Consider the following 22,442-nt stretch of genomic DNA (forward strand, 5'->3'; position numbering starts at 1 on the left):
CCGCCATTAAATCGAGAATGGCCTCCTTGTCCATTGCCTTTTCAAATCCCAGTAGCAATGATGGTCCTCCCAAAAGGGAACCAGCCCTGAAAAAAATGCGACAGAGCTCTGAGTCCCCCCTCCCATACGGTTCCCCCTTCCCCTTTTAAGTCCATGTCGCATTTTTATATTCTTTTTTTTCTTCTCCTCCTTCTCCTTCTTCTGTTGAAGGTTTGTTCCTCTTTCCAGATGGGTCCGGCACAGCCTTACAACAGCCAGTTCATCAACCAGCCTGGCCCTCGCGGTCCCGCTTCCATGCCAGCCAACCTGAACCCGGCATCCATGGGGGCGAGCATGACGCCTTCCAATATGAGCGGGCCACCCATGGGCATGAGCCAGGCCAGACCTCCGGGAATGAGCCCTTTCAACCATGGGCAGAGGATGCCCCAGCAGGCTTACCCTGGTCCCCGTCCCCAGTCGTTACCCATGCAAGGCATGAAGAGAACATTTCCTGGAGAGGTGGGTATCGGGGATTCAATTCAGAGTGGGTTGCCTTCTGTCTCCTGTAAACTATGAAGGTTATATTATAGAATAACAGAGTTGGAAGGGACCTTGGAGATCTTTTAACCCAAGTCCTGCACAAGCAGGAGACCGTAGACCAGAGGTATCAAACTCAAGGCCCAGGGGCCAGATCTGGCCCACAGGGTGCTTAGATATGGCCTCCGGAGCCAGCAAAAATGACGCTGGGGGAGGCCTTCTGGAAGAGGGCTGCAGGAGGCCATCACAGCTGATAATGGGGCCCAGGTGTACTGTGCATGGTCTCCTGAGCTCCATTTTCGCTGGCAGGGGGCAGCAGGAGGCTATCGCAGCTGAAAACCGAGCTCGGGAGTCTGTTTTTGCTAGCAGAGCGCTCATGCTACCACAGGCACCCCCTAACATCAAGATGGGCATGCCCACCCTGGCCACCCCCACCTCAGCTCCCCAAGGCCAAACAAAATCCTATGTTTCCCTCAATGAAATTGAGTTTGACACCCCTGCCATAGACCATTTCAACAAATGGTTGTCCAATCTCTTCTTGAAAACCCCCAGTGATGGAGCACCCACAACTTCTGGAGGCAACCAGTAGAGTAGAATAGAGAATAGAGAATAGAATAGAGAATAAGAATAGAATGATATGGAATATGAATAGAATAGAGTAAAATAGAATAATATGGAATATGAATAGAATAGAATTAAGAATATGGAATAAGAATAGAATATGGAATAAGAATATAATAGAATATGGAATAAGAAGAGAAGAGAATATGGAATAAGAAGAGAAGAGAAAAGAATATGGAATGGAATAGAATAGAATATGGAATAAGAATAGAATAGAATATCACATGAAGAGTTAATACCACTTTATAATGCCTTGGTAAGACCACACTTGGAACACGGCATCCAGTTTTGGCCACCACAATGTAAAAATGAGGCTCTAGAAAGAGTCCAGAGAAGAGCAACATAAAGAGCAACAAAGAAGAGGGAGTTAAGCTATTCTCCAAAGCATCTGAAACCAAGACAAGATGCAATGGATGGAAACTAATCAAGGAGAGAACCATGATGGCATTAAGGAGAAATTCTTTGATAGTTAGAACAATCAAATCAGTGGAATAACTTGCCTCCCGAAGTTGTGGATGCTCCAACATTGAGCAGGGGGTCCCTTCCAATTCTTGTTCTCTATTCCAATTTCTGAATGTGATTGTTCTGTGAAGACACACATCCATGTAGTTTTCTTGCCCTCAGGATAGAAATGGTTTGCCATGGCAAGCTTCCCCCCCCCTTCCCCCCCAAAAAAATCTGGTCAACCTTTCCTGGTGTGTTTCCTATCTAAGTATCAACCAAATGTGACAATGTTTAGTTTTTCTCAGGATCAGCTCCCAAATGGTGCTGGAACATCTCAATTAAAATAAAATTTTACAGGGTTAGTTTTGAGCCAGTTTAGCTGCAGTCCGCCAGAGGTGTCGTTATAATGTCTATACAGTGTGTGTGTGTGTGTGTATGTGTGTAGATTAGATAGGTAGGTAGATGACAGATAGAGAAATATATAGGTTGATAAGTTGATAGATAGATAGATAGATAGATAGATAGATAGATAGATAGATAGATAGATAGATAGATAGACGACCGATCGATTGATCGATAAATAGATAGACAGACAGACACAGATAGACAGACAGAGATAGAGAGATGATAGCTAGACAGACAGACATACACATACACATATGCACACACATATGTATACACATACACATATATATGTTTGTTTTTGGTCTTTTCTATTAACCAGCCAAATTATGGAAACCAGCAATACGGACCAAATAACCAGTTTCCATCCCAGCCTGGCCAGTATCCTGCTCCCAATGCTCCAAGACCCCTTACGTCGCCCAACTACCCAGCGCAGAGAATGCCAAACCAGCAAAGCACGGGGCAGTATCCCAATCCAGCCGTTAACATGGGGCAATATTACAAGGTGAGGACCATTGATCTTCATTTTTTTTTACTCATTTGTGAGAGTTCATTTTGGCCATTTGGTAAGCTTTAATGGTGGCTACTATATTAATGAAAAACTCTTCCCTGTTGAATAAGTAACGAAAAACTCTTGTAGCTTTTACAAGAGTATGTATTATTGTAATACAACATGTATTATTGACATGTTGACTATATATTATTATAAGTATCAATAAAGGAGAATATTTGCAGTTCAGGGTTGAAATGAGATATAGCTTGGTTGTTTTCTTGCAGACATTTCATAACCCAAACTAGTTAACACCATTAGTGCTAGAAGGGAGTGTGGAGAGGAGGAGGAGGATGACGACGACGATGACTGTGGGGTCCTTGGTGTTTTCTGAGCTTGGTTGTTTTCTTGCAAACATTTCATTAACCAAACTACCATATTTTTGGGAGTATAAGACACACTGGAGTATAAGACGCAACAAGGTTTTGAAGTGGCAAATTTAAAAAAAACAGTTTTTGCACTCTGCACACCTCCCAAAAACGGTCTGTTTTTCACAAAACGGACCCATTTTTTCCCTTAAAAAGGCATGAATAGCCTTTAGGGGTCTTGCAGAGTGCTGCTGGGAGGGGGGGCAAAAACGAGCAAAAAACTGGGTGTTTTTCACAAAAACAGGCCCATTTTTCATTAAAAAGGGGGCATGGATAGTCTTTAGGAAGCTTATAGAGTGCTCCTGGGGGCTGGAGAGGGTGGGGTAAAAATGAGAAAAAAACAGGGCGTTTTCTGCTCATTTCTGCCCTTCCCAGCCCCCAGGAGCTCTCTAAAAGCTTCCTACAAGCTATGCACAGCCATTTTGGTGAAGGGGGCAAAACATGCTGTATTCAGTGTATAAGACGCACCCAGATTTTCAGCCTCTTTTTTTGAGGGGAAAAAGCTGCATCTTATACTCCACAAAATACAGTAGGTAACATCATCAGTGCTAGAAGGCAGAGGAGTTTGAGAGGAGACGGAGGAAGAGGAGGAGGAGAAAGGGAAAGAAGAAAGAGGAGGAGGGAGGGAGGGAGGAGGACAAAGACTGTGGGGTCCTTGGTGCTCTCTGAGTTTGGTTGTTTGGTTGTTTGATTGCAAAATCTGGACACTTGGCAACCGATTCACATTTATGGTTGTAGTGTCCCGGGGTCACTATATCTCCTTCTGCAACCTTCTAACTAGTAAAGTCCACGGGGAAGCCGGTCACTTCATAAACGTGTGACTCACAACGGAAAGTGATTCACTAAGCAAGCATGGCAAGGAAAGTTGTGAGATGGGCCAAAACTTACTTTGCAATTGTCTCACTCAGCAACAGAAATTTTGGGGTTCAATTGAGATCATAAGTTGAGGGCTACCTTTATACAGAACTAGCTAACAACCTGGCATTGCCTGGATATTTATTTATCCCAATCCTGTATTAAGCAGGAAAGGTGATGTCAAGTGGCAATGTAAGTGCGGAATGGGCTGTTCTCCCTCCTTCCATGAACGTCACTGCAATTTCCGAAGAGGCAATGGCAAGAGCGACTTCTCCCTAAGCCCTAATTTTGGCAACAATTAAATTAGTTAAAAATATTTTCCCTATGCCCCCATATATGCTGGTCTTGTTGTATTTGGGTCTTTTCCCATGTAAGATTGAGATTGTCTTGGCAACGTTTCAGCAAGGTCTCACTCGGCATCTTCAGGCTGGTGTTTTCGGTGTTTTAGCTGAAAAGACCTGAATACAACAAGACCAGCATACCTACACCCGTGAAAATCTACGAAATATATTTATATATAAATATATAACCAACATTGTATTATATTATTAAATGTTTACATCAATTTGCCTTGCCATCAACTCCCAAAAACAATTATTGCCTCTTCTGCTCTCCAAACACCATATTTGTACCTTATCCATCACTTACGCTTTAGAAGCGTAATTTCTAATGTTCGATTTTCCCCCTTACCAGAGGGAGCCCCCTTGTGGAGTACTGTGAAGCTGTTACCATGGCAGCTCCACAGCGCTGTACAGTAGAAACCATTTTACGGCAGTACAGTAGAAGCCATTTTAAGGCACAAGAGGCTGTATCTTAACAGAACAGACACCCCGAGGGGTGTTAGGGGTGTCTTACCGCCACAGTATTTTTTTCTCCAGAGGATAAGTAATCTGTGTACCAAGTTTGGTTGGAATTGCTTGAAGTGTTCCAGAGTTATGCTGGAACATACACACACACACACACACATACACAGCCATCGATAGATAGATAAATAGATACCTGTTTCCCCGAAAATAAGACAGGGTCTTATTTTCTTTTGACCCCCCCCGAAATAAGCACTTGGCCTTATTTTCGGGGAGGTCTTATTATTTTTGAGGTGCAGGAGGCTGCGAGCCTGGTCACCTCACGGCTGCTGCTGTGTTACAATATTTTCAGGGAGGGCTTATTTTAGCACATGCGCTCAAAACCCCGATATGGCTTATTATCTGGGGAGGTCTTATTTTCAGGGAAATAGGATAGATAGACAGACAGACAGACAGACAGAATAAATCTTCCCACAGCATCCAATGCTTTTATCATACAAAGAATTCTACTATGCAGCCAAAAGTCCCTGAGCACGGTAATAATTCCAATTTTTTTCTCTCTCTTTCCAATGGCAACCACCATCTTGCAGTCATCCAGGCCTCTTTCTGTAGCAAATTACCCTCACTCACCTGTTCCAGGAAATCCGACACCACCTATGACTCCCGGCAGCAATATGCCTCCCTACCTGTCTCCTAATCAAGATGTCAAGCCACCTTTCCCGCCGGACATTAAGCCAAATATCAATGCTTTACCACCACCTCCAAGTAAGTACCAAACATGTGAAAATCTTCGCCTGATCCTGCTTTCCACCGCATGCAAATTATATTGGTCTGGTTGAAACAATCGAGACAGAGGCGATGGCCTGTGGATTAAGCATCTTTCAGAAAAGTGCAAAGCATTCCAGATCAGCGGGGGGGGGGGGAGATTTCTGGGAATGAATCAGACAGAAATATCAAGGGGTCCTCAACTTAAAACAGTTCATTTAGTGACCATTCAAAGTTACAATGGCACTGGAGCTGGAGACTAAAACATATGAAGAATGGTTGTAGGATTTAAGTTTGGCTAGTCTAGAGAAAAGAAGGACTAGGAGGGACATGATAGCAGTCTTCCCGTATTTGAGTGGCTGCCACAAAGAAGAGGGGGTCAAATTATTCTCCAAAGCTCCAGAAGGCAAGACAAGAAGCAATGGATGGAAATTAATCAAGGAGGGAAAGAACATAGAATTAAGGAGAAACTTCTTAACAGTGAGGACAATTAACCAGTGGAACAGCTTGCCACCAGAAATTGTTGACGCTTCATTACTGGAGGTTTTTAAGAAGAGACTGGACAGTCACTTGTCTGAGATGGTATAGGTTCCCATGCTTGAGCAGGAGGCTGGACAAGAAGACCTCCAAGGTCCCTTCCAGCTCTATTCTATTCTAATAGGAAAGTCCATCCTTAACTTTCTTCTCCCTCTTCAATTCCAGCCAGCCATAATGACGAGCTGCGCCTGACGTTCCCTGTGCGAGACGGGGTCGTCTTAGAGCCCTTCCGGTTGGAGCACAACCTGGCGGTCAGCAATCACGTCTTTCACCTGCGGCCAACCGTCCACCAGACCCTCATGTGGAGGTAGGATTGCAATGGGGTGAAGTTGGTAATTGCCCCAGGATGCCAAACTAGAAGGGAGCCAAAAGGCTCTTTCTTGGGTCAGTGGTGGATGGGAAGCCCACTCCTGTTTTGAAGGTAGACAATTAACCAGCTTGCCTTTAGAGGTTGTAGGTGCTCCATCACTGGAGGTTTTTAAGAAGAGACTGGACAGCCATGTTTTGGTCTGCCGATGGCTTGCAAAGTTGGCAGCAGAGTCGGACAGTGAGTTGGTTGGGGAGGAACATGGGCCAGTCCTGGAGTCTGGGGAAGGCTCTGATGAATGCTCTGCATCAAAGGCAGAGAAGGGGCCAAGGCCATCTGGTAGTTATGTGCTGCCTCCAGAGTCTGACATCAGCGAGGCAGAAGAACAGTGTGACCTGTTCCAAGTGTGCGAATGCACAAAGCTGCCAGAAGGCAAGAACAGTGAAGACAAAAGGGGCGACTCAGGAGTAAGGCTTGAAAATGGTTGGCCCCTCCCATAAGACATAAAAGAGGAGCGAACTGGACGTGAGCCTTTGCAGGAATCAATTAGTTCATTCTGGTTGGTTCAAACTCTGAAATGCTCCATTTGACTCGGTGCCCCATTTGACGTTGCAAAACTAATTGGCAATTAGATCTCTGGCAGCGTTTCAAGGGAGATAAAGGTGGGTGCTTATCAGCATTACCCTGAAAGACTGTGACAGACATCTGTTGGAATCTTCACTGACTGTTTGTAAATCATGTCTAAATAAAAGAGGGTTTTCGACAGTAAGATTGTGATTTATGCTTTGTCAGGAAGCCTAGGTCAGAACAAACCACTTGTCAGAAATGGCATAGGGCAGGGGTGTCAAAATCAAGGCCCAGGACCTGGATCCGGCCCGCAGGGTGCTTAGATCTGGCCCGCAGTGCCTCTGCCAGTGAAAATGGAGCTCAGGAGGATCGCATGTGGCCGTTGCAGCCGAAAACACAGCTTGGGAGCCTGTTTTCACTGGTAGAGCCTTCAGAATGCCAAAAGTGCATCGAGTGACGTCGAGCTGGCCATGCCCAACCGGGCCCCCCGAGGTCAAACACAACCCTGATGCGGCCCCCAATGAAATCGAGTTCAACACTCCTGCTTGAGCCGTGGGTTGGACTAGAAGACCTCCAAGATCCCTTCCAACTCTTGTTATTCTGCCATACATATGTAATGAACAGGTGCTAATAGCAATGCAAACCTCTGCCTTCTCTGACAGATCAGACTTGGAGTTACAATTCAAGTGTTATCACCATGAAGACAGGCAAATGAACACTAACTGGCCAGCGTCGGTCCAGGTCAGTGTCAACGCAACTCCACTCACCATTGAACGGGGCGACAATAAGACATCGCATAAACCTCTGCACCTCAAGCACGTTTGCCAGCCAGGAAGAAATACAATTCAAATCACTGTCACAGCATGCTGTTGTGTAAGTACCTAATCTGTTCTTTCTGTGGTTTGGCTGTTTGGAATTAGCTTTAGATGAAGGAAAGGGTGGCTCAGTGGCTAACACTGAGCTTGTCAATCAGAAAGGTCGGCAGTTCAGCTGATGGAATCCCTAGTGCCACATAATGGAGTGAGCTCCCGTTACTTGTCCCAGCTTCTGCCAACCTAGCAGTTCAAAAGCATGTAAAAAGTGCAAGTAGAAAAATAGGAACCACCTTTGGTGGGAAGGTAACAGCGTTCCGTGCACCTTCGGCATTTAGTCATGCCGGCCACATGACCACGGAGACGTCTTCAGACAACACTGGCTCTTCGGCTTTGAAACGGAGATGAGCATCGTCTCCTAGAGTCAGGAACAACTAGCCCATATATGCAGGGGGAACCTTTACCTTTACCTAAGGAAATGTCCTACCAAGACTTCATATCCCTAGTATTCTTCACCAGTGTTTCACAGCTTGTAATGATTTTTAAGTTTCATTTCTACCTCATTGACCTGTTGGCTGTGCCAGCCAATATCAGCTAAATATTCAGGAGAAAGGTTGATCTGGAGCCTAGAGTGAAAAGTTAAAAAAGAAAAATTCTTATAGAAATCAATGACAAATAGAATCATCACTTTCTTCTGGGGTGGTATTCACTCACTTTCCCTTCTGGTTCACAAATGTGAGCATGTGCGCATGTGCTTTAGTTTGAAAACCTGCCTAAGGGCGGCATAGAGCCAGGGCAAGTGGGCAGGCCCACTCGTATTTTCCACTATCAGTTTGGGTGAACGGGTCCAAACCAGCTGAATATCACCTCTGACCTTCTTGATTAGGAACATACAATATCTTAACTGAAAAATCCATTTGTCAGAGGGAAAGGATTTTATTCAGTCAATAGATTCCTTGTTCCATGGATACCTCAGGAAAACCATAAAAAAACCAAAAAAACTACCCAATGGCACCTCCCTGCTTTAGAAAAAATAGAAAGTTAACCAATGTGTGGATAAATCAAACCAATGGCATTCACTGGGTTGGGATGGGGAAGGGGAAGGGAAGGGAAAGGAAGAGAAAGAAAGGAAGGGGAAGGGGAAGAGAGAAGGGAAGGGGAAAGGAGATTATTAGATGAGAGACACAACGTTGTGATACAATCTGTCATCCCTTTGGACCTCACTGAATCAAATCCAACTCAGATGAGAGAAGTTGGGAAGGGGTAGTAAAGACTGGGTAGTAGAGCTGCCTTCCTAGACACTAAATACCAGTCGTTGTCCCCAAAGGCAAAAAAAAAAAGGATTTTGGGGGACATTGGACATCCCTTGTGGGACCTCAAAGACTAAAGATGATGATGAAGTCTGGACTCGAGTTGACAAAATGTTACTCAGCCTGGAACTAAAGAAAGTTTCTGAGTGCTCCCCAATATCTTATTTTGCGGTTGATTTCCTGGTTTTGGTCTAACTGAGAAGGACTAACCAGCATCTTCACTGAGGTGCTTGGAGTCCTTGAAGGCACAACTACCTCAGTGAGACCCAGATGGGCCATGACAACATGTCCATTAGGGGGAAAAAACATTCCAAGAAGTTGGAGCTCTTCCTCTGGAGACCCTCCTGTAAAGACTCATCCCACTCCAAATTTCTCCCGAAATGGGCTGGCATCCTAAAGGAGAGATTTGGAGCGCGAACCCCAGTGAGATGAAACACTCTCAACTAACTTCTCCCTCTGACCTCTTTCCAAATACATCCACATCAGATGCTCGGATTGAGTGGCCACAGATCCACAGCTGGGCTGTTGCCTGTTCGGACCAGATCGCCCATACCGGTAGTTCCCACCACCGGCTGGACCCATCCACCCACCCCAGTGCTATCCCATCCTATGTATCTCACTCTCGGGCTCGCTCTTCCTGCCCACACAGCTGATTTCCATGCCTCGCCCGCTCTACTCACCGCGGCTGCCCAAGAAAGTGTACTGAAAGCCGTGCTCATGAAATTGCCATGTGTTTGAAGCCGTGCGCAAACGTAGAAGGCTCACACTCACATTTTCAGCTGTGCACTAGTTGTTAAATTATGTAAAGCCCACCTCTGCATGGATCCTCTATAAACCACTATTTATATATTTTTCCCTTTCCCCCAGTCCCATTTGTTTGTTCTGCAGTTAGTACACCGGCCTTCAGTCCGTTCTGTTCTTCAGGGCTTATTAAAGAAGCGCCTGCTTCCGGCTGAACATTGTATCACCAAAAGTGAGTAGAACTTGTGTATCAATGGGCCTGGAAGGCAGACGATGAACTCCATTCAGTCTTGGGACAGTTTCTGTCAAGCCAAGTGTCGTGCTGTTAAAACAGTCCTAAGTATGAATTCTATTATCGCTCCCCCGCCTTTGTTTTTTATTTTTTTTGCAACAGTCAAGAGGAATTTTAGCAGCGTGGCCGCCTCTTCGGGCAACGCTCCTCTCAACGGAGAAGATGGTGTGGAGCAGACGGCCATCAAAGTCTCTCTCAAATGTCCCATCACATTCCGGCGGATCCAACTTCCAGCAAGAGGTCACGATTGCAAGCATGTACAGGTGAGAGCCTCTTCCTGTCTCATTCATGCAGTGAAGATGGTACAACTTGGTATCTATTTGTTTAACAAATGCGTACAGCCACCCATCTAATTATTAACTACCAATAGTACTAATGCTAAAATTGTCAGGTGCTATGCTGCCCCACTCACTTACACATACACATCAGTGTGGTTTATGGAGAGTTTTATTGGTGTTCTCCAGCAGTTCTCTTCAACCCGGCTTTTGAACGTTGTAGGCTGCCAACTGCCAGTGGAGTTGGCAGCAGACTCGGATGATGAGAAGGTTGAGGAGGAACTTGGGCCAGTTCTGGAGTCTGGGAACGGCTCTGATGCAGTGGTGGGTTGCTCCCGGTTCGGCCCGGTTCAACTGAACCAGTAGTAACAGCGGCGGGAGGCATGTACAGAAGCATTGCGTGCAAGTGCACGTGGGAGCAGGCCCGAACTGGTAGTAAAAATATTTGGAACCCACCACTGCTCAGATGGATGCTTTGTGTCGGATGCAGAGACAGACTTAGGCTTTCCAACATTTCCCAGCCACCGGAGAGGCAGATGCCTTTGGAAGTTAATATTAGTGAGGAGGAAGAGCTGGGACCTGTTCCAGATGCGTGTATGTGCAGAGCTGTTAGGAGAGGAGAACAACAGAGGACAAGGAGTCAACTCAGGAAGCAAGGCACCCATGGACATTGAATGGCCTCTCCCTGACTGGGGAATAAATAGAAGGAAAGGAGAGTGGTTGTCGTAGGAGACAACCATACATATTTCTGAAGATTTTGCTCATTGTGTTTCATGCCACAAAGACTGCTTGCCAGAACTTAATTTGCAGCCTTTTGGCTGGGAGCTCACGGCCTGGCAGTTAGCTCAAGGAACTGATAAGGTCTGTTACTGCAGTTAACCCTTTTAAAGACTATTGCATGGACTTTTCGGTGGGTGAATGCAATGAATTCACAAGAAGTAAATAAAGAGGGTTTTTTATGACAAGGAATCTGTTTCTTGCTTTTGCTAAGGCTGGGTCAGAACAGAACTGTCCCAAATGAAGCCAGCCATAAGCAAGCCCAGATCAATCCCCCAGGCAATGGCCAATTAGGCCATAAAACAAATAGCAAGCTGCTCAAACAAGTAAATCCAATAAAAGAACGCAAAGCCCCCCCCCCCCCCCAGGCAAAAATTGAAAGTCCATCCACGTTAGCTCATTTACTTCTGGGAGAAGTTGAGTTTAAAGTTAACAAGGTCTCAAACGTCAAGTAGGAAACATGAACAAACCTATGGCTACGACCCACACATGTCATTCCCAGCAATGCCTCCCTCTGTCCGCCATGCTAAAGAGCCTCCTGGTGCAGCCCATCAAGAAGCGCCGGGCCTTCTCCCCTAGCAATCTGGCAGACCTCCATTTCTCTGCCCTGCGTGCTCTGAGATCCACCACAGAAGGCAGCTCCTCCACCTTCTCTTCACTGGCCCTTTTTGCTGGCAGTGCGGGGCAGTGGTGGGTTCCTACCAGTTCAGATTGGTTCAGCCGAACCAGTAGTAGCTTGCTGGTCTGAGTCGCTGGAACCGGCAGCAACCCAGGCCTGCCACGCCCCTGAACCGGTTCTCCCGCCGGTGCTGTAGGTACCGCCATCTTGTTTTTTTGCTTCTGCACATGCACAGAGCAATTTTAGTTGTACTGTGCATGCATGCATCAAGCGCACATGCAGCACGTCCCTGAACAAACCGGCAGTAGTCTCTGCCAGAACCCACCTCTGGTGCAGGGTCAATAATTAACTCTCAGGAATGAGCTCCTTCACCCTCGAGCCAGCCTCCAAGGAGTCATTCAAGGGAGACATTGCAGGCAGGAAGAATCAGGATCACTCATTAAGTTCCCATTAAGCTGATATATTGCTCATCCCTGTGCACAAGAATCTGGTCAACTAACAGTCAGGACTAAATTGGCACTAGATAAGAATTAATGGAATTCAAAGGGGGCTGGCCGTGGATCGCTTGTGAGGATGTAAGGATTCCAGGCTGATTTCTCTCTTGATTCCCCACCCCCAGGGGAGTCTGCTTGCCGTTCTACTGCAAAAATGCTAATTAATCTGATGCTGAAACCTTGGGAAAACTAATGCATTGTATCTTGATACATTCACATGACCACCCCCAAAAACTTCTTTAAAACTGTACCGAGCTTTGCCTGCCTTTTAGTTAATTTTAAACCCAGCTTCTCTCAGAAGTAAATGAATTTTCTTTCTGGTTCCTTGACTTTCAACCTCCATGAGTTCCTATGGGACTATTTGATGCTTTTGATACTGTTAAGAGTTCCACATGCACTTAACGTGGAGTATTCTCCCCATTGCCACCCAAGAAAATTTGCCAGTATTCCTTGTGTGTATTTGAGTGTTTTTTTTTCAAGGTTTTAATTTTTTATTTTTACTAATTTTAACATATTTTGTAAACAAAGTGTTATCTGGGACTTTTCTTTTACATCCTATTACCTACAGATCCATTTTGCATCATAGTTCTGTTTCCAATTTCAGCCATATTATTCTCTTTCAATATTTTTTTTATCTTAAACTTATTTTCTTCTTTGTACATAAACAATATCACTAATCGCCCCTTCATGGTTCAACCAAATTATCATTTCACATTTCATCTGTTAGTCTATTTTACTGTAAGCAACATACATACTCAAGTTCAATTTTTACATAGAGAACATTTAACTTAATTAATTATCCACAATTAACAATGTTACTATAATTCACTTTTAATTGACTACACGACATTAACAATGTTAATACAATTCCATTTAATTTATTAATATATCCCTTCTTTCCCTTCCTCCTCCTCTAACCATTTTCTCTTGGCGTTTCAAAGATTCCACTTCTTATTAATTTTGTTCTTTTCTCCCATTCTCCTAACTTCTTTTTCTTATTTTTATAATTGTTGTATCTTTTCTTCAGAATCCTTTTTCTCACATTTAATTTTATTGTTCTAGTAGTTTTCCCCAGGGTTTTTCCTAGTCTCTTCCCACTATCTCCTTCTTTGCTGTTTGTTTGATTGTTTCTTTTTGGGGGGACATTCCCCCCTGTCTACCCTTTTTGTGTCACTGTGAATCCCAGTGAATCATCTAACTGTTTTTTTTTTATTTTCAGTTCCTTTTTCTTCAATATTATTTCCTTGTTCTTCATTTGTGCCCTCTTTTATCCCCTTCTCTCCTATTTCCTGGTCTGTGTGCTCCATCTGAATTTCTGACTTTTTCTTACCATTTAAGAAGTGTGTATTTGAGTTCTAATTCCCTCAACCTAGATGGAAGTCTTCTCTACCCATCATTGCAATAGCAATAGCACTTAGACTTGCTTTTACAGCCCTATGAAGCGGTTTACAGGGTCAACCTATTGCCCCAAACAATCTGGGTCCTCATTTTACCCACCTCGGAAGGATGGAAGGCTGAGTCAACCTTGAGCCGGTGAGAATCGAACTGCCAAACTGCAGCCAGCAGTCAGCTGAAGTAGCCTGCAGTACTGCACTCTAACCACTGCGCCACCTCGCAATGGTTCCCATCCCAAATCTTAGCACGTGTTTTCAACAGATATGTGCTTGAAACAACAGCTTTCTTCTCGACGACTTTGTATCCTAACGCAGGGGTCCCCCACCCGCGAGCCACGGCCTGGCTGTGGGACGCGGCCCATTCAGAACTGGTCTGTACACAAGCAGCAGGAGAGCTCATGCATGCCTGCTGCGCACATGGAACTATTCCCCTCCGCAACCAGTCTGCAAAGCCAGAAAGCTTGGGGACTGCTGTCCTAGTGTTTTCAGTGATTAAAACTAACTTTTGTGTCATGCTTTGAAGCACAGCCCAATGGGGTTTTTTTCTTCCTGGCATGCATCTGATGAAACAGCTTCTCTTCTTTATCCGTACCCATTGGGAGGGTGTTCTTTGCAGCGACATCTTCAGTGTTCTTTGCAAGCCGCACCATCGTTTAATTAAGATTTTCCTGTTTTTTCTTCTGCAGTGTTTTGATCTGGAATCCTACCTGCAGCTGAACTGTGAACGAGGCACCTGGAGATGCCCCGTATGCAAGTGAGTGGTAATATCAAAATCTATGCTAATATAACAAAAACCAGACCAATGCAAAATTAGTCTTCCATTTTGCACCAGAGATGTAACATAGTTAACCTAACGGTATTTTTTTTTTAAATGCAATAGTTTTGCTGTAGACCTCTTTTTTTATGATGATAAAGATGATAAAGGATCTGCAGGCTAAATCATATGATTGAGGGAACTAGATACCGTATTTTTCGGTGTATAAGATGCACCTTTTCCTCCCCAAAAAGGGGGTGAAAAACTGGGTGCGTCTTATACACTGAATACAGCATTTTTGGCCTCCTGAAACCTCTCCCCGTACATCCCTTTTTTCACAAAAATGGATGTGCAAGAGGGTTTGGGAGGCCTGTTGAGTGTTCCTGGGGCTGGGGAGGGCAAAAACGAGTGAAAACAGGCCCATTTCTCACAAAACGGGAGTGTTTTTGCCCTCCCAAGACCTCAGCCCCCCCAAACCCTCTGCACACCCTGTTTTTGCAAAAAAAAATGGCCCATTTCTTGCCTCCCAAACCCGCCACGCATTGCGCTTTTGCCCTCCCCAGCCCTCAGGAGCACTTTTTAGGCCTCCCAAATTCTCTGCATGCTCTATTTTTCACAAAAAATAGGGTGTGCAGAGGGTTTGGGAATCCTGCAGAGTGCTCCTAGAGGCTGGGGAGGGCAAAACCCTTTTTAAAAAAAATTAACCTCTTCAAAATTTTGGTCTTATACTCCAGTGCGTCTTATAGTCCAAAAATACAGTATGTTTGGCTTATTAAAGAGAAGGATTAAGCGGGACATGATAACTGTCTTCCAATATTGGAGGGGCTGTCACAAGGAACAGGGGATTGATTTATTCTCCAAAGCAGTGAGGGCATGACAAGACGTAATGATGGGTGGGTGATAATCAAAGAGAGAGATTCAACCTAGAACTAAGGAGACATTTCCTGACAGGAGAACAATTAACCAGTGGGAAAGCTTGTCTCCTGGGAGCCCTCCATCACTGGAGGTTTTCAAAAACAGACAGTCACAAGGAAGAGGGGATTTGACCTGAAGGCAGTGATGGCAAATCTTTTCAGCACTGAATGCCAAAAAGAGAGTGTGCATGCTTTGCCTGCGCATGAGTATGCTCATTGTGACCGCAACCTGGAAGAGGAGCTGCCCAGGGCGCATGCGTGCACCAGAAAATGAACCTCCAGTTTCTGGCACACCTGCTAGTCTTCCGGTTACTGACATGCATGTGTACGCAATGATCAGCTTCTCAGGTCGAAAAACGGAAGACCGGCTCATCCAGTTTCCGGCACGGGTGCACGCATGAAGGCCAGCTGATCATCGCACATGCATGCATACCAGAAACCCAGAAGAAGAATGCGCAATGCCGCAAGTGCCAAGCGACATGGCTCCGAGTGCCACTTTGGGCACACCTGCCATAGGTACGCCATCACGTGTATGAGGACTCCTGCCTTGAGCAGGGGAGTTGGACTAGAAGACTTTTGAGGTCCCTTCCAGCCCTGTGATTCTCTGTCCTATGTTCTCCATAAGCTATGCTCCTCGAAATGATTCTTCCAAGTCAGCTCAATTGTTAGTGTTTGCTTGGACAAGCCCAAGTAATGAGATCCTCCTTATTTCCTTGGCAGACGCATAGAAGTGCTTTGCTACTTTGCTTATATCTCTTCAGAGACGTATCTCATATGGCCAATGTAATGCAAGTATGTAATTGTGTGCCCTGTTTTTCTCTTCCAGTAAAACAGCTCTGCTGGAGGGCCTAGAGGTGGATCAATACATGTGGGGCATTTTGAACGCTATACAAAAGTAAGTGTATCTTTTAACGTTATGTTCAGTCGTCTATGTTATTTTTTTTTTTTAAAAAGACTTTTTATATTTTTTATAAAAATATCAAATCAATGTGTGAGCAGTGTGGCCCCTGGGCGCCATACATTCCAGTACAAACACAACTAGCCAAATTAAACATTATTATACATTCAATCAACTTGTAAATTTCCCATAACAATACACATCTACATTTGGCTACAGTCTATCATTATTCAATTATTCCACCGATTTCTCCTCGTTACTTTCATTTCACCAAATAGAAATGTAATACATTGATATTCCCTTTATTTCCAGCTTTTAATCGTATCACCCTATATTAGAAAGCTTTTTCTTTCTTTCCTGTCAAATTGTGTCACCTGCCTACAAAAAGAGAGAGAGAGAAAAGAGGAAGGGAGGGGGAGATATAGGAAAAGACAGTTCAAATCAAGAATCAAAAACAGGAATCATCCATCCATGATCTCCTACCTGTGTTCTGACCTAGGCTTCCCCAGCAGCACAAAGCCAAATCCTCGTCCCGATAAACCCCTTTTATTTAATTTACAGTGAATTCCACCCAAGGAAAGTCTTTCCTCTCCCACAGTCTTTCAAGATAGTTCATAGTTACCGACCTTCATCAAGCTTGGAGAGTGGCCAGGCCGATATCTTTCAGATGCCACAATATTTGGCAAGAATGCAGGAATGAACTAATTGTCTCCTGCAAACTCCCCTCCCCCTTCTCTCCTCTTTTATTCCTTATGGGAGGGGCCATTCATTGTCCACCTGTGGCCTTACTCCCAAGTCGACCCTTGTTCCTTAGCTGTTCCCTTCTCCTGGCAGCTCTGCGCATGCGCATACTGAGAACAGGTGCTAGCTGTTCTTCTGCCCCACTGACCTGATTCTGAAGGCAGCTGATAACTATGAGATGGCCCTGGCCCCATCTCTGCCTCTGACGCAGAGCCCTCATCAGAGCCTTCCCCAAACTCCAGGACTGGCCCATGTTCCTCCCCAATCTCCTCACTGTCCGAATCTGCAGCCAGCTCTGCTGGCCACTGGCAGGCCACAATAGCCTGCTCTAATTCTTGAAAGACATTTTCTAGAGTTTGTTTCAACATAGAATCTTAGGTCAGTAAAATCTGATCATTTCAGAACATGATGTCCTCCTCATGTGAATTTTTGGTCCTTAAAGAGCTTTCCTAAATTGTGAATATTGTGAATCTGAGCTTTCCTCAGCCCCCAGGACTGCCCCATGTTCCTCCCCAACCTCTTCACTGTCCAACTCTGCTGCCAGCTCCGCAGGACGCCAGTGGACCACAATACTTTTTTTGGACATGTTCAAAAAAGCCAGTCTAGTCCATTTGTGGGAATGTTTAATTTGGATTTTTGTAGTGGATATGTTGGATCATGAGGAAGGCTGAGTGCCAAAGAATTGATGCTTTCAAATTGTGGTGTTGGGGAAGACTCCTGAGAGTCCCTTGGACTGCAAGAAAATCAAATCAGTCAATCCTTAAAGGAAGTCAACGCTTCTTTGGAAGGATAGATGCTGAAGCTGAAGCTCAAATAGTTTGGCCACCAAATGAGAACTACTTGGAAAAGACCCTGATGTTGGGAAAGATGGAAGGGGAAAGGGAAAAGGGACGGCCAAAGGATAAGAGGGTTAGATAGCATGATTGGCGCAATGAACAAGGATTTGTAAAGATTCTGGGAGACAGTGGAGAACAGGGGGCTTGGTGTGCTGTGGTCCATGGAATCGTGAAGAGTCAGACACGACTTAGCCACTGAACAATAACTGGATACATATTGAACTTGTTAACTTTAATATGACAATGACATTAGCAACATCTAAAATGTATATGTTGCGTTGAGAGCTCTCAGTATTGTGTTGTGTTTTCACAGCTCTGAGTTTGAAGAAGTCACAATTGATCCAACGTGTAGCTGGAGACCTGTCCCAATCAAGTCAGACATTCACATCAAGGATGATCCAGATGGCATTCCTTCCAAAAGGTTCAAAACCATGAGTCCCAGCCAGATGATCATGCCTAATGTGATGGAGATGATTGCTGCCCTGGGTCCAGGTCCATCTCCCTACCCATCAATCCCACCGCCTCCCGGAGGAACCAGCTCCAATGAATACAGTAGCCAAGGTGAATTTCCCATTTGATGCGTGCAACCGATGTCTGCTTGGACGTATTTTGAGATTCTGATGGTTGAATCCTTCCAAAGGGTCTGGGATTGGCAGATGTGGATGTTTGGTGGTGTTATCATCACAGGATGTAAGCTGCTCTGAGTCAGGCTGCCTTTTGCAATTGACTGAGGGTGAATTTGTCTCCTGAAAACTCCACTCTTCTTTTGCTCCTCTTTATTCCTTTTGGGAGGGGCCATTCACCATCCACATGTGCCTTTACTGCTGAGTCGGTCCTTGTTCTTTAACTGTTCCTTTCTCCTGGCAGCTCTGCACGTGCACACATCAGGAACAGGCTCCAGCTGTTCTTCTGCCCCACTGATCTCCAACTCTGAAGGCAGCTGATAACTGTCAGTCGGCCCTGGCCCTCTCTCTGCCTCTGATGCAGAGCCCTCATCAGAGCCTTCCCCAGACTCCAGGACTGGCCCATGTTCCTCCCCAACCTCCTCAGCTCTGCAGGCCGCTGGCAGGCCACAACACTTACTTTGCAATTAGCATGTTTTTGTGTGAGGTTATGCAGAGCTTAAAAATATAGAGCTGGGAATGACGAACCATGATTTATTTTTCATGGAAATTCTACAGTAAATGAAATGAAGTCTCTTCTGAGTTGACCTCAACTCCTGGAATATCCTAGTCACTGGTGGTGGTTTGTCCTCTGAGCTGCTTGTTTAGCTTCCTAACCTTTTGTCACTGGGCTAGGTAACATCAGCAGCGGAAGTCTTATAGGTCTTATGTGGTCAGTTAGTCATGTGACTGACTGGTCATGCCACGTGAGGATCATCTGGTCGTGATCAGTCAGTAAAGTGACCATCTGACCACATAAGGCAGGGTATCAAACCCAAGGCCCATGGGCCAGATCTGGCACCTGGGGCCACTCTGGAAACAGGAAAGGACCATCCCACAGGGCCTCTGCCAGCAAAAACGGACCTTGGGAGGGCTGTGCTCAGCCCGCCTGAACTCCATTTTCAACCATGACAGCCTCCTGCAGCCCTCTGACAGCAAAAACGAAGCATGGGGAGTCAACAAACGGGATCCCCAAGCTCTGTTTTTGCTGGCAGAGTGTCAGAATTAGTTGCAGCAATCACATCCAGAAAGCACACACAGGTAACTGATTCAGCAGGATTCATTAACTTCTCTTTTTATATAATATAACACACGAAGTAAATATGCAATACCGAAAGCAGGTTTTCCAATCTGGTAGTAAATACAAGCAAAACACAAGCAGAAGAGAGAACAGTTTCAGTTCCAGTTCAGAGCAGCAGACTAGTAGAGAGCTCAGCACAGACTCAGAGCTTAGTGCAGAAATTAAACTAAGCCACACCCAGGCTCCTTACTGTCTCCTTGTTACTTACACAGCAAATACTGTTTCAGTTTCCAAACAGCCCTCATTGGCTGACCTGTTGCCATGTCTTTTCCAGTCTATGAACATAGTCTGACACAGAAGGCTGCAGGAGGCCATTGTGGCCTAAAACGGAGCCTTGATGAGTGACGTCGAGCTGGCCATGCCCACCCTTGCCACACTCACCCCAAGCACACACACCCTCCCCTCCAGGTCAAACACAGCCCTGATGCGCCACTCAATGAAATTGAGTTTGACATCCCTGACATAAGACCTATAAAAGCAGAAGGGAACTCAAATTAGATACTTCAATCGCAGTTCCACTGAAAATGTTACCTGGTGATGAAACGATCAGAAATTAAACAACAAACTAACAACATCTACCACCCAAGCTATAAATATTTCCCCCCATTTCTTGTCCAAGTAATTGTCTTGCCATTTTGTTCGTCCCTCCAATTCATCAACCCGTACAACTTTCCCTGGAATTTTTTGGCGGCCTCCTGTCATAGTATATAATTAATCATGCCAAATTCTTTTTTAACTAACTTCCAATTCCAGACAAGGTAACAGCTGGCGAAAAAGGTTATTTAGAGAGGAAACCCTTTAACGAAACAGGCCAGCTTTTATCAGGGTTTTAGGGAAACCCACAGATTTGGGCATCAATCATTTTGTGAATGAGTAAGCAGATGCTGTGTTAATCTGTCAAGAACTGTGTTAGCAAATTCAGTCACAATGCTCAAGAGCAGGTCAGCCGTTTAAAACTGATTTTCCAGCTGTCTTTCCCAGTGACATCTTAATTTCAGGTTGCTAGCTTACAATTCTCCATTGCAAAGACCCTGAAAGAAATGCCTGAGCAAAGAGCTTCTTGACTATCTCTCCACTTCCCAAAGAAGTTTCACCAGTGCCCTCCCCCGCTATTCTTTCAAGTCCCAAGCCCTAACTGTCCTCTCTTCCAAATGAACACAATTGAAGTTGAGGAGCAATCAGCTCTCTTCCTTCCTTGTCTTAATCCAAAATATAGACATGGGTCTAAGACCAAGCTTGTTCAACCGATGAAGGATTCAGCCAGTTTGGGCTGGTTTGGACTATTTTTACATCTAGTTTGCCAAACCGGTAGTTGAAAGGACTGGCTGGCCCAGCCTGCCCTGCCCCTCCCAGGAGTCTCAACACAGCCCATTTTGGATGCTAGATAATGGTAGAGCCTGGGTGGAGACTCTGGGAGGGCAATAAATGGGCCTCATGGAAGTTCCAGAAGTTTGGAGACAGGCCCATTTCCAGCATCTGGAGCCCAGGGAGGCTGTTTTTGCCCTCCTGGAGACTCGAAGAAAGCCTCCCTGGCAAAAACGCCCCCCCCCCCCCATGGTGCAGGAGGCCAAGTAAGCCACACCCACCATGGCCACGTCCACCCAGCAACCGGGCAGAGAAATGGTTGCTAATTTTTTTCAATCCCACCCCTGAACCAAAGGTTCATTGAATAAAATACAGTGCTAAACTGGAGGCAAACAAACCACACTAAGGATTTGTGAGTTATGTGGACTTCAGGTTGGCTGTTGAACACTGAATTCAATTTACTTTGATGCTTCTTCTGAGATACTCAGTTTTCACCTATGTGTGAGCACATGTTCTTCATAACCAGTGACCCTTACTTCAATCCATTCCTTGCAGTAGAACACAGACTAACTATGGTTTAGTATCTCATCTTTTTATTGTTGTTGTTTTTGAAGAAAGCGATACCGAAAGGAAATCTTACATTTTTATGTTGGGATTATTATTATTATTATACAATTGTATCACAGCGGCCAGTTGTTTCGCCGGATTTGGCATTGGTTACTAGTCGGGCCCCACCCAGGGGCCTAGGACGTCGTAACGTATTTTCGTAATATGCGTGCAGATCCAAGCAGTGCGGCTTTTTGCATTTGACTGATGGTGATTTTGTCAATTTTTAACTGTTTTAAATGTAATTCCAGTGCTTTTGGAATAGCACCCAGTGTGCCAATTACCACTGGAATTACCACTGCTGGTTTGTGCCATAGTTGTTGAATTTCAATTTTTAAGTCCTGGTATTTTGCGATTTTTTCATGTTCCTTCTCGGCGACCCTGCTATCACCTGGTATTGCAATATCTATGATTGTAACCTTGTTTTTCTCAACCAGTGTGATGTCTGGTGTATTATGCGCCAGTATTTTGTCTGTTTGTATACGGAAATCCCACAAGATCTTGACCATCTGATTTTCAGTGACTTTTTCAGGCTGATGTTCCCACCAGTTTGTTGCTGTTTTAATATTAAAATTTTTGCACAAATTCCAATGGATCATTTGCGCTACTGAATTGTGCCGCAATTTATAATCAGTCTGTTATATTATTATTATTATTATTATTATTATTATTATTAGTAGTAGTAGTAGTAGTAGTAGTAGTAGTTAAACTTTGGTGAGTTTCACAGCCTTTGGGGCTGGTTGGTAGCTCAACAGCTCGAGTCCTAACCAAGGACCTAGGAACAGTTAAGGTAACGTCGGAGGATATAAGCTGTTCCAAGTAGGGTGGTTTTTTGTAGAATCAGAATGTTCAAGTCTGATAAATTTAGAATTTCCAAATAGCGAGGTAGCCCTTTAGGTATTGCTCCAAGGGCTCTAGTTACAATCGGGACAACACATGATTTCTTTTTCCACAGTCGCTCAATTTCAATTTGCAAGTCCCGGTACTTTGTGATTTTTTCTTGCTGTTTATCTTCAATTCGTGCATCTCCAGGTATTGCAATGTCAATGAATCATACTTTTTTTCTTTTCAACTATTGCTTTGTCAGGCGTGTTGTAGGCCAAGTGCCTGACAGTCTGAATTCTGAAATCCCACAAGTCCCGTTACTTTGTGATTTTTTCTTGCTGCTTATTTTCAATCTGCACATCACCAGGTGG

The 22,442-nt window shown here is 44.8% G+C and overlaps 1 protein-coding gene across 5 annotated transcripts in view; it reads left to right on the forward strand.

The window, feature by feature from the left end:
- Nucleotides 1-22,442, forward strand: part of ZMIZ1 (zinc finger MIZ-type containing 1) — a 430,799-nt gene that overhangs the window by 388,651 nt on the left and 19,706 nt on the right. For 4 of the 5 annotated variants that reach the window (XM_032231512.1, XM_032231507.1, XM_032231511.1 and 1 more), the window contains 10 exons: nucleotides 211-498; nucleotides 2,306-2,488; nucleotides 5,150-5,324; nucleotides 6,027-6,168; nucleotides 7,398-7,608; nucleotides 9,725-9,830; nucleotides 9,993-10,153; nucleotides 14,136-14,203; nucleotides 15,944-16,012; nucleotides 17,906-18,153. In XM_032231512.1, coding sequence (XP_032087403.1) covers nucleotides 211-498; nucleotides 2,306-2,488; nucleotides 5,150-5,324; nucleotides 6,027-6,168; nucleotides 7,398-7,608; nucleotides 9,725-9,830; nucleotides 9,993-10,153; nucleotides 14,136-14,203; nucleotides 15,944-16,012; nucleotides 17,906-18,153 — 1,651 coding nt within the window. The remainder of the gene's footprint in view (nucleotides 1-210; nucleotides 499-2,305; nucleotides 2,489-5,149; nucleotides 5,325-6,026; nucleotides 6,169-7,397; nucleotides 7,609-9,724; nucleotides 9,831-9,992; nucleotides 10,154-14,135; nucleotides 14,204-15,943; nucleotides 16,013-17,905; nucleotides 18,154-22,442) is intronic. The other variant, XM_032231509.1, reaches the window with a different exon arrangement.

Source organism: Thamnophis elegans, chromosome 15 (genome assembly GCF_009769535.1).
Source record: "Thamnophis elegans isolate rThaEle1 chromosome 15, rThaEle1.pri, whole genome shotgun sequence".
Classification (NCBI taxonomy): domain Eukaryota; kingdom Metazoa; phylum Chordata; class Lepidosauria; order Squamata; family Colubridae; genus Thamnophis; species Thamnophis elegans.